Source organism: Asterias amurensis, chromosome 22, assembly GCF_032118995.1.
Source record: "Asterias amurensis chromosome 22, ASM3211899v1".
Lineage (NCBI taxonomy): Eukaryota > Metazoa > Echinodermata > Asteroidea > Forcipulatida > Asteriidae > Asterias > Asterias amurensis.
Window position 1 is genome coordinate 9,943,455 of NC_092669.1, and position 12,624 is coordinate 9,956,078.

The following is a 12,624-nucleotide window of genomic DNA, read 5'->3' on the forward strand; positions in this document are numbered from 1 at the left end:
TCCACACAGTACACGTATAAAGAGATCAAGGTGTCAAAAGACAAGTTCATTACAAAATAGGGGAGTTCGGTCATCCTACTACAGTTTTATCTTAAACCATGGCTTTAAAATATTCAAAGAGTCAGAGTTAAAGAAGTTTAAAGCTAACAAAAAACAAAAAAAATTATGCAAACGTCAATACTTTTTCTCAGATATGGTGTTTTTAAAACGTTTTAATATTTGAATATTTGTCACCCCTTTAAAACTTTTTGGGCGAATCCAACAGGTGGAGAATTTCTCTGAAGTATTAATCTTTTGTACAAACGGGCAGGGAGTATGCGCATGATGATTAATGTGTGCTTCCCAACAATATGCCTACCCTGGGGAAATGTTTAATTGATTGGGTGCAAAGGTCATCCCTGGATTTTTTGGAAAGTGGGCGTATACCATGCGCTTTATAGTGGGTGCAACGGGACCGCGCCCGTTGTCAAAGACCTGGGATAATTTAAGTAACTAAGCATAACAAAACTATGCTTACCAGAAAAAGGTTACACGCTAAACTACCATGCCACATGTACAATTTGTGACTGGTATCCTGCTCAGATCTGTTTAGCAGACAATTAAGCAATATGTTCTGTTTTAAGCAGCTCTTTGAAATTGGACCCAGTATTTTCACTTTGTTGAATCCAAACATCCGTGCATACAATAACAAATCTGTGAAAATTTTGACTCAATTGAATACCGAAGTTGCAGGAGAAAAATGAAAGAAAAAAACACCCTTGATGCTCAATGATTCCTACTATGGGTGAGAAATGCGCTCTTTCTCAAAAACTACGTTACTTCAGAGGGAGCTGTTTCTCACAATGTTTTAAAGGCAGTGGACACTATTGGTAATTACTCAAAATAATTATTGCCATACAGCCTTTCTTGGTGAAGAGTAATGGGGAGAGGTTGATAGTATAAAACATTGTGAGAAACGGCTCCCTCTGAAGTGACATAGTTTTCGAGAAAGAAGTAATTTTCAATGAATTTGATTTCGAGACCTCAAGTTTAGAATTTGAGGTCTCGAAATCAACCATATAAAAGCACACAACTTCGTGCGACAAGGGCGTTTGTTTACTTCATTCATATCTCGCAACTTCGACGACCATTTGAGCTCAAATTTTCACAGGTTTGTTCTTTTATGCATATATGTTTAGGAAGACTGGTCTTTGACAATTACCAATAGTGTCCACTGTCTTTAAAGACCTTTCTTTTGTTGCTAAACAAACCGCCTTGGTTGGCATGGACGGCCGAATGTTTGTAAAACACTCAATCATACTAAGAGATGTTTTAACCAATTTCAAGGTTTTCTTCAAACTTTTAATTAAATATAATACCTCCCACAAGTAGTTGTTTTGTTTTCAACAAAATCAACACAATGTTTGTATTACTGTTACAAACAGTAGCAATCTGTTTTAGATTTCTATTTATGGCTTTCCCTATATTTCCAACCTGGATTGGCAAAAGCCCGGGGTTGGCTGTGACATTCCAAAATAAAGGCCTATACTATCAACAACTCTCCATTGCTTGTTACCAAGAGTACTGGTATTTTACAATTACCAAACGTGTCCAGGGGTGGATTTCACAAAGGTAGTCTTAACTTAGGACTAGTCCTAGGCAATGCTAAGAGATAGGACTGGTCCTAAGTTAGGACCAGTAACTCATCCTAACTTAGGACTGGTCCTATCTCTTAGCATTGCCTAGGACTAGTCCTAAGTTAGGACTACCTTTGTGAAATCCACCCCAGTGCCTTGAAGAAACACACCCAAAACACAAACAATATTTGCCAAACAACTGGGATACAGTGTTTTCCTGAATTCGTTTATTAAGTACAATTACATACAAGCAATTACATACATGCACTGTGATAAATAAATATATTGCAATGACTTTATACATATTATTCCATGCCGCACTAACTCTTCACATGCTTAACATTTCCCAAATTATGCAGTAGTACTGATTAAAAATTAGAATTAAATATATAAAAAAACTACTATCTCCCTAACCCAGGAATGTTTAAAATAATCTTTTTATCCTACCGGCCAAACAAAATGATGATATATTAAATCATAGAAATATATAATGAATAGGGTAGGTGGCCTTAGCTTTCGATCCAAACCGGACCTTCTTCAGAGGCATAAAACAAGTACAAACAAATACATATCCATTTATAGAAAAAGAGAGGGGAAAGGGATTAAGGGAAGGATCCAGAAAGAAGCGGGAAAATAACAGCCAATCAAAGTTTCTATTTTAGAAACAATATTGGTGGCTATGAACCAATAGGAATGAAGTGGCGAGGACAAAGGATGTTTAGTATGAAAAGATGGGTTACTGGACCATAAAAGTGGTAAATGTATTGTTCGACAACAATGCAGGGAAACATGAAAGGGTAGGATTGAAATATATATACATACCTTTTATACGGAAAACAAAATGTTATTATTATTCTTTTCCCCAATAAAATATTTGTGTCAGATAAATAAATGGAGACTATGTGTAAACTGTAATTAACATTTCATAAAATCTAATGGTGGTGCGACTCATCTAGGAAATACCGATGGAAATTACGTACAAAAACGGGAAATGTACATGCAAAGGTTTTACTACTTTTTTCCAAAATAAATACTTCTAATATTAATAATTTGGGGTCTATTCATCCTTACTCGCAGCTGTGCAGCTAACAGCCGAAGGATGTGGCTGGAGCCACAGGCATGGACGGTCACTAGATTTTACTAGAGGAAGTAAAACTGGAGGGCCGGTACTGAGTGATCATTTTTTTTTTCCAGGAAAATTGCATCACGTGTGAACTGAACTTAATGATGTGGTTAATGCTTCACTTTTTAAGCTGCAATCGATCAATTTATTAGAAATGGCAAATAAAACATTCAGTAACAATGACTGCAGTCAAGGCATACACAAGTTCAAAGCTGACTTCCCAAACACTACTCTAGTCACAACTTGAACTTTCACAAAGTTCATTTTAAGGTAAAACGATGTGTTGCTGCCAACACAGATATGGGCCAATTTAATCAGCCCTGCCATTATACAGTTCAGAAGTTGAGTCGATTTAATTGGCGACCCCGACCAAAGCCCAACCGACTCACCAAGTCTGTTCCGTTTGGTCTGAACAGCATCGTCACCGCGCTCAACCGAACACGCGAACGCTCAACCGATGCCCAATGTTTCTTGTTGGCGTTGCCAAATCACACTCATCGACTTTCTGCAGTAATTTTGTTGTGATCGTCTTGGAATTTGATTTCTCTGTACAAATATCTCATCCTAAGAATCCTAGAAGGTCATTAGATTTCTTGGCTGGTTGCTTTGAGGGTTGAGCCGACGAAAGCGGATCGAATCCTCCCATCATGCTTTGCTGCTGGCCACCCATCAAGCTTTGAGGATTTCCCATCATTCCTGGTGACTGTCTACCCATCATGCCTTGGTTTCCCAACATGCCCTGGTTTCCCATCATGCTTTGATTTCCCATCATGCCCTGGTTTCCCATCATGCCCTGGTTTCCCATCATGCTTTGATTTCCCATCATGCCCTGGTTTCCCATCATGCTTTGATTTCCCATCATTCCCTGATTTCCCATAATGCCTTGATTTCCCATCATGCCCTGATTTCCCATCATGCCTTGAGTTCCTCCTGCAGGTTTTGGAGTCATCTGATTCAACTTTTGTTTAGATTTCTGTGATTGTGATGGTCCAAGTAAACTATCGAAAGCGGCCATGTTTGGTTTTTGTTTGGATGTTGATTGGTTGACTCCTAATCCGATCCCGGGTCTTCCTGCTCCGCTTAAAGTTGATTGACTAGTCTGCATTGCAGACACTCCTCCCATTGGTGTGGTCATGCCCCATGTCTGGCCACCAATACTGTTACTATTACCAAAGGAACTAGCGGCTTGATTTAAGCCTACTCCCATTGCACTGTTTGTCCCAGCTGAAGAATAGTTTGGCTTTGTGCCTAGAGAGGAGTCCATCAGCATACTGGACAGGTCCTTAGCCTGTGGTTTTGGCTCTTGCCTAGTCTTCTCCACAGGCGTTATTGGCTTTTGATTCTTCACTCTCTGTTGGAATTCCTGTTCCTTTTGTATTCTCTGCTTCTCCTCCATTGACAATGAGACCTTAGATTGCTGCTTGTACTTAGCGGCTGAACCGGAGGCTAGTGAAGTAGATGAACTGGTTTTATCCGGTTTAGAGCTGTTGGGAGCGGTTCCACGGTTAACAGCTTCCACTTTGTCTGAACTATCCCCGATGTATTCACTCAAGCCAAATGTCTTAAACATATCATCCATCTAGTAAAGGAAAGAAAATGTAAGGCCGTGTCCGAAACGACGACTTCGGCTACAGCTACGGCTAGATCGCGCACGTCTGCCTATTCTTCAACACTGGTAGACGCGCTGATCTAGACGTAGCTGTAGCCGAAGTCGTCGTTTCGGACACGGCCTAAATCTGTCTTTATTTTGTGGCAAAATAGTCAGAGCCCCATGATAAGTATTACATTGATCATTGTTGTTGCACATTGGGATTATGACCAAGATGGCCACATAATTTGGAAGGAAGAGAAAGGAAGGTTCCATTAATTTGACAAAAGCTACCAGAGTTTGACCTTTCATGTAGTCACATGGGCCAGTGAACGAATTGTTTCCAGTCAAATTAAATAATATTTTAAGGACTAATGTTGAATTTTCACTTGGGTACCTCCTTAAAAACTCTTTCGGGATAAGTTTCAGGAAAATTTCTTTGCAAAGGGTAAATCATTGAGGATAAGTTGTGGACAAGTTTTTTTCATAGTTTTAAGTTTGCCCAATACAAAGGTTAATTTATCTGCAAGTATTTTGACAGAATCCCCACTGAGCAATCTTTGGTTTGGTCAACCTATAAGATTTCAAAGCCCTTGGCGATTGTATGTATTGTGACATGCCTGGTTAATAGATCCTTCCCATGAAGTATGTAAATTGCACATAGCACGTGCGCACTACATCTTGGTTGGCAAAATGAGGGAAAATTGCGCTGTTTTGTACACGGCTAATGAGTGCGTGACGCACACGCGATTGCGCTTCTGCTTAGTGCACAACTCTATGGTGTTTGCCAACCAACAGGGTCTGTACGCATGCCTGAATGTTCCGGCATGTTATTTTTGGTCGTTGGAGAAAGTAAGAACATTTTATCAAGTATGGACTGACCAACATGTACACATGGTGTTGGTTATAATAGACCTTATGAGTAACAATATACTCCCTTACCATTGAGTCTGCCTGTCCATTGGTTTTACTAACGCCTAAACCTGCAAATGGGTTTTCATCTAATTTTGTTTGGCTCTGAAGCTTCTGGTTAAAGTCCACAGATGTCCTGGAACAAAATCAGTATGAAAATTATTTGAATAACTGCTTGGGTTACCTCTGACCAACCCCTACCCACCAAAATCCAACTGCATGTTTTGTCTGCTTGTGTTAAACCTGTTAGACCCAGTCCATTACTAGTGCTGGGCGAAAAGTGAAATTTTGTTATTCGGATACCGCTGGCCAACTATCCGAAATTAACCGGATATTCGAATAGTTTTTTCGCCGCTAGAGGGCGCTATTTAAAAAAAAATCTTTTTTTGGCCACTAGAGGGTGCTGTTCGTTTGTGAATGAGATCTTATGGGCGGATTGATATTAGTTTTAGACAGTGTCACTCAGTTCATTCATAAAAATGACCGGATCTAATTTAAAGATGGAGATTTGCTTTTTCTTTCGATCGTGATTGACCCTACGCGAAGGAAAACTTTTGTAATCTTTGAACAAATTACGCCAAAAATGTCATTAATTTAACTCTTCACGGAGGTAAGCATAGTTAAATACTTAATTTTTGCTGTTTTATGCTGTCTTAATAGAAGTTTCATAAGGCTTCAGACAAAACATTCATATCAGTTGTCGCCCGACGTCTGCGCATATTCGGATAGTTAAAGAATATCCGGTTACTCGGTTGTAATTACAGAATTATCCGGTTTGTAAATAGGTATTCGCGCCCTATGCGGATATCCTGTTAAGAAAAAAAGGGAATTATTCGCCCAGGCCTATCCAACACCATACAGTAAGTATACACCCAAACTGTTTGACTCTGACCACCAGCTGTATGCCTAAACCCATGTAAAGCATAACAAGTTCACAAGTGCAGTCTCCACTCCAACACCATACAGTAACTCAACAACCAAATAGTTTGGCTCTGATTATGGTGGTATGCCTGATCCCATGTAAATCACAATCAGTTTATGAATACAGTTAAAAACACAGCGTCTCTCAGTGCGTATTTGTTTTGTGTGTACAGGCTATTTTAAGTGGGATATGCACGTTGACAATTTCAAACTTGTGCATGACGCAAGTGCTAATTAACACTTTTGCCTTGAGCATTTTAAAACATTTTTGCAACTAACACAACGATTTTCTTGACTCACTTTTGTTCTTCTTGCATGGAGTTGAGTTGTTCAAGTTTCCCTCGTTGTTCATTCTCAACATGGCGGATCAACTCTTTAATCACTGACATGAAGGCATTAAACTAGAAAAGAGAAACATTACAAAATCATAAAGAAAAGAATAACAAAAATTACAATAAAAATATTTACTTTTTATCAAACTCTGTGTTGTCTTTTCTTTGTATTACTACAGCCCGGGTCATACTTCCTGCGAATGCAAATGCGAAGCAAATTTGACACACAACTTTCCTTTCGCAGAGATATTCGCACGTGGGTTGCCCAGAGCTGAACTGCTGCGAGTATTCATTGCGAATTTAGTGATGTCAACATTCGCTTCGCATTCGCATTCGCAGGAAGTATAAACCGGGCTTATGTCAATGTTTCATTGCGACAACAATCTCCCCAAAAAAAGTTCTGAAAAAAATACAGGGCATGGTAAAGATTCTTTACTAGACATGATTTCAATTCCTAGGTTCAATTCCATCCGAGTAATATACCTATGATTTTTTCACAGAGCTTGAATATACTGAGTATACAGTGCTAACACACACTGGTGTAATATGGGTTAAACCAAAATAAATATTCTATATCCCAATGTAAATTTCCATCTATTAAATCCTTCTGGTATCCGCTGCTAAAAAATAGGAATCAAACTGCCTCTAGCTACCAGGCAATCTCAGTGGTCTAGTTGGTAAGACACTGCTCTAGAATTGCAAAGGTCGTGGGTTTGAATCCCATTTTTTTTCACAGAGTTCGGGAAAGTACTGAGTATACAGTGCTAACACACATTGCGTAAAACTAAAAGTTAATATTCTTTATCTGCAAATTTTCATTTATTCAAGACATAATGTGGTTAAAATTAAAATTCTTAAAGACACTGGACACTATTGGTAATTGTCAAATACCAGTCTTCTAACTTGGTGTATCTCAACATATGCATAAAATTACACACTGTGAAAATTAGAGCTCAATTGGTTGTCGAAGTTGCGGGAAAAAAGCCCTTGTCACACGAAGTTGTGTGCTTTCAAATTCGTGGGAAATTACTTCATTCTTGAAAACTACGTTACTTCAGAGGGAGCCGCTTCTCAGAATGTTTTATACTATCAACAGCTCCCCATTGCTCATTGCCAAGTAAGTTTGTATGTTAACAATTATTTTGAGTAATTACCAATAGTGTCCAGTGCCTTGAAGCACAAGTCCTTATTATGAAAAAAAAAATGAAATAATTTCCTTACTTGGTTGAGGTTAAGATTGTTGTCGATGCTCAGGGGGAATAGAAATGGAAGAAGCTTGGTGGCTGCAAGATCTTTAGTAATTCCAAGCTTCTTGTGACCAATCGATAACTTGATGATACCTTAATGGAGAAATAAAAAAAAAACATCTGGGTCATTGCATGTCAATTTTGTGTGGTGGCCGAGCAGTTTAGTTCATCGCATTTAAAGGGTGGCTGCAGTGTTTTTTCTATTCATTTAAACGATTAAACATGACTTTTTAAACCTGAAATATTTTTTATTATTTTTTTTTAAATGCGAAAGTATTTTAAAAATGGTTTTCAAGAGATTAAACGTTTGCATAAACGTGACGTCATGTCGGTAACCCGAGCCGTCGGGCCCCCTGGCTGTGTGCGTATAGAGACGTGTACACTGTGTGGCATGGTACCTAGGCACGTGTAGTTAGGGTCCAGACTCTTTTTGCCGACAATATGCTTGAATTCACGACGTGACGTCGATGGTAGGGGCGGTAACAATCCACGAAAGGGTCATTACGCAAGTCAGATATGTCGGGAATAAACAAAACACATTTTATTGATGTTCAATACATATATCAGAAATAAATGACAGCAAAATTAACTGTTTTATTTTAATTCACGGCAGCATCCCTTTAAATTCTGGTCTTGCCAGAGCATGGGTTTGGTTCCTGCTATAATAAAATTAATAACAATATTAAGTGGTTTTTTTCACTCCCGAAGGGTGTCCCAAAGCGCTTCAAAATTATTACCCCTGGTCACTGGGCCTTAAATCATTCCTTAAACCATTTCAGCTCCCTGGGGAGTATACAGCCTTGTGCAACAAATGTGCTACTCAGTTAATCAATCACAAGAACCATCTCTGCCCTCACAGGTACCCATTTACCCCTGGGTGGTGAGAAGCAATTATAGTAAAGTGTCTTGCTCAGGGACACAGGTGTCACAACCAAGATTTGAACCCACACTAAGTTGGTTCCTCTTACCTAATATTCCCATAAGGACGGCAGGTTCTCTGGATGGTATAGCCATCACCATCGGCAACACTTCATCAATGACAAACCACTTATCCATGTATTCCATCAGTTTGCCGGTACATACCAGGCTTCCAACACGTGACTACATAAATAAAAATAAAGGACATACAGTTTTGTCAAGTTGGTAAGACACTGCAAGGGGTCGTGTGTTTTTTTATATTTTTTTTATATCTGTTTCATGTTCATCTTTTAAGTATTGCTTAGTATTTATTTAGCGCCTACGTACTGTATTGTGTTTGTTTCCTTTTGTAAACTGATTGTTATGCTTTATTGCTTTCGATAGGGGGTCCATACTCGACAAGCTTTGCTTTTCATGGGCCCCCTCCAACTCCATCACCTTGTGCTCTGTATGTTGTTTTGCTTTGTTTTCCGTAATTTATATTTTGCCTTTGCTTGTAAATTTAGTATTATAGTATAGACGATGTGACCTATGTTTACATTCAAACCGCCCTCTGTTGACAAAACACTCTATACGTCATGTTTCGCCGGGCACTGAGTTGCGCAGTCACAGTAAGATTACGTACACTTTCTAGCTGGCTGCCAAAACACAAAGGTTTTGCCCGGCGGTATGCGCGCAAATCATGTTATGGTTTTCGTGTGACGTCAGAGGTCACATCGTCTATTACTTCATGCATTATCATTATTCCATTTGCGTGTAAAACATAGTTCTTTATTCACTGCTAATTGTTTTGTTTATTTGTTTGGATTTGGAAATAAAGTGAATTGAATTGATTTGAAATCCCATGCAAGTAATATGCCTGTGATTTATTTTTCACAGTAAACAGTAAACAGTACTAACACACAGAAGTGTAAGGGTAAAACCAAAATTAACATGGACAGTACAGTATTCGTAAATAAAAAAACATTCCCTGGTGTTTGATCAGCAGAGTGTGGGTGCCGGTCCTGAAAAACATTAATCCTGATTGCTTCGTAAAAGTTGGGGAGGCAGTGCTTTCTGCTCTACCAGCCAGGCTGGTGAACGATACTCAAGCCTTAGCTTGGGCGATATCACGATATTATCGAATATCACGATATTAATTTGGAAACGATTTCGATATCGGATGGATTTGGTTTTAATCGAAGTACCGATATATCGCGATATATCGCGATATATCGCGATAACAATGATATATCGCGATATTGATTAAATATCTTGATGTATTTGCTAGCTGAGACATCTTGCACCCCATAGGTTTGGAGTAAAACCAGAATAATAGGTCATTAGAACACCTCTCTTATGCCATGACTGTCTCTTCTACAACTTTCACTTGGAGTTTAAAGACTGATGATGTCAAATTTAATTAATCGCGATTATATCGAATATCGCGATATATTGTCGGCGATATATCGTGAATACATCTGTATGTAAAGGGGTAAACCCTGTTTCAGCCCCACGAGTAGGTGGCAACGGCCCGTGGAAAAATAGTTAATATGTAGCCCACACCTTGAAGTGACCTTTCGGCCTTATGTGTCTGGACACTTGCATAAACATTGGTTTTTCAAAAGCTCAAGAAAAGAGACTTACCGATAGACGGTCTGTCTCTAAACAAAGTTTCTTGATGCGTGGAATGATGGAGTGCTTCATAGAGGCCTGGTCGATCATTCCTGCAAACGTGGGTAGAATGGTCAGACACAACTCCTGCAAAAAAAAAAACCCAAAGAAATATAATTAGGCAGCAAGACCTTAGATACTTGGTGTTTACCTTGGGCCAATTTCATTAACTGTGTAACCTGTGTGTAAGGCACCTTCACAAACCTTGGGCTCCATCTGCAGCTTGGGCTCTGCGTGCTGCGTACGCAGTGGAAACGCAGCTCGGCTTAGACCTAAGCTTTTTGGAGCAGTGTGTATTTTGCACGCTGTGTTTTCGAACATCAGACGGCCCATGGAGCCAGAGCACCAGCCAAGGTTTGGGAAGTGCCCCTAACTTGTGGATGAACTTATCTGCAGTTGATTTCCCAGCCCAAAAGATATCCCTAAGCAGTCTAAGTATGTTATTAAGGGAATCAATGTGTGGTGAAGAGGTTTTCAACTAGTGGTTTAATCCCAATGAGGCCTGGTTCTTGATCATTTTACCGAGACGAAGTCGAGGTAAATTATCATGAACCAGGCCTCGGCAGGTTTAAACCACTAGTTGAAAACCAATTCAACACACTCTGATTCCCATTCATAAATAAAATTTTGGTCAAAAAACATCAACACTTTTGGTCAAAAAGTAAAATAAATGCAAAAATTATAATTGTTCAATGATTTCTTTCAACACAACACCCCTCCAGCTACGAAAAGGTAAGGAACTCTGCCGCCCTCTGGTAAACAACTCCTTATAAGGGAATGCTGTGGGCGTCGAGGGTATCGCATGATGTGGCACAGCTGTCCCGGCCGTTGCTCTCGACCAATAGGAATGAAGAAACTGTCTAATAAGCACAGGTGAAAGCTTGCGTGTCACGCCCATGTTTCAACACTTTTTACCGGTCATAAACAAAGGTTTATACACACAGACGTGACGCGCTCTCCACCAATAGGAATAGCGAAACTGTCCGAGGTATTTATGAATATAAGTTTAAAGGGAAAGCACTCCCACAACACCAGGCAAACTTTTACAGGATGATTAAACCAACAGTACCGATACGTCAATCTATCTTCACTAGTCTGTCTGTTCGTTCACATGTCTATTTGTCTGTGTGTTTATCTGTCTGTTTGTCAGATAATCTCTAACCTGTATTTGCGGTGAGGGTGCTTCTAGTAGTCAAACACCAGCAACAATACATGATTCTTAATGTAATCTTTGGGCGTTTTGGTCAACAGTACCGATACGTCAATCTATCTTCATTAGTCTGTCGGTTCGTTCACATGTCTATCTGTCTATATGTTTATCTGTCTGTTTGTCAGATGATCTCTAACCTGTATTTGTGGTGAGGGTGCTTCTAGTGCCCTATACACCAGCGGCAATACATGATTCTTGATGTCATCTTTGGGTGTTTTGGTCAGCAACATGTCCATCCTCTGCATAAATATCAACATCACCTGCAGCAAAGAAATCAAACCACTTAATATTAACTACTAATTGTTATACAGTGCATTTTACAATAAGGGAATCAATGTGTGGTGAAGAGGTTTTCAACTAGTGGTTTATTCCCAACGAGGCCTGGTTCTTGATCATTTTACCAAGACAAAGTTGAGGTTAATTATCAAGAACCAGGCCTTGGCAGGTTTAAATCACTAGTTGAAAACCGATTCAACACACTTTGATTCCCATTCATAAATACCTTTTTGGTCAAAAACATCATCACTTTTTGGTCAAAAAGTAAAATAAATGCAAAAATTATAATAATTGTTAAATGATTTCTTTCAACACAACACCCCTCCAGCTATGAAATGGTAAAGCCCTCCGCCGCCCTCGGATAAACAACTCCTTATAAGGGAATGCTGTGCGCGCCGCGTGTATCGCGTGATGTTACTGTTTCAGCAGTTGCTCTCCACCAATAGGAATGAAGAAACTGTCTTATAAGAACAGGTGCACGGTCGCGTGTCACACCCATGAATTAACACTTTTTACCGGTCATAAACAAAGGTTTATACACACCCACATGACGCGCTCTCCACCAATAGGAATAGCGAAACTGTCTGAGGCATTTATGAATATTCCTTTCATCTTTCTCAGCTCCAAGGTGTAACATCAATGGGTTTTAAAACAAAAAACTTCACAAAAAATGTCTGGAAATAACTAATGATAAGCGCTTCGAGATGCCTGAAGATGAAGTGCTATATAATAACTAGTCATTATTATATGGGATTTGAGGCATATGGTGAGGTATCAATATATTTGCTTTGTGGTAACACCATGTATGTATCTACTTGTCATGAAGAT

General features: G+C 39.3%; 1 protein-coding gene across 1 annotated transcript in view; it reads right to left on the reverse strand.

Moving 5' to 3' along the window:
- Positions 1–1,839: 1,839 nt before the first annotated feature.
- LOC139953649 (SCY1-like protein 2) overlaps positions 1,840–12,624 on the reverse strand; it is a 32,488-nt gene continuing 21,703 nt past the window's right edge. The window contains exons 10-16 of the mRNA XM_071953152.1: positions 11,658–11,780; positions 10,284–10,397; positions 8,708–8,840; positions 7,714–7,832; positions 6,461–6,561; positions 5,270–5,375; positions 1,840–4,318 (exon numbers count right to left, since the gene is read on the reverse strand). Coding sequence (XP_071809253.1) covers positions 3,299–4,318; positions 5,270–5,375; positions 6,461–6,561; positions 7,714–7,832; positions 8,708–8,840; positions 10,284–10,397; positions 11,658–11,780 — 1,716 coding nt within the window. The 3' untranslated portion in view covers positions 1,840–3,298. The remainder of the gene's footprint in view (positions 4,319–5,269; positions 5,376–6,460; positions 6,562–7,713; positions 7,833–8,707; positions 8,841–10,283; positions 10,398–11,657; positions 11,781–12,624) is intronic.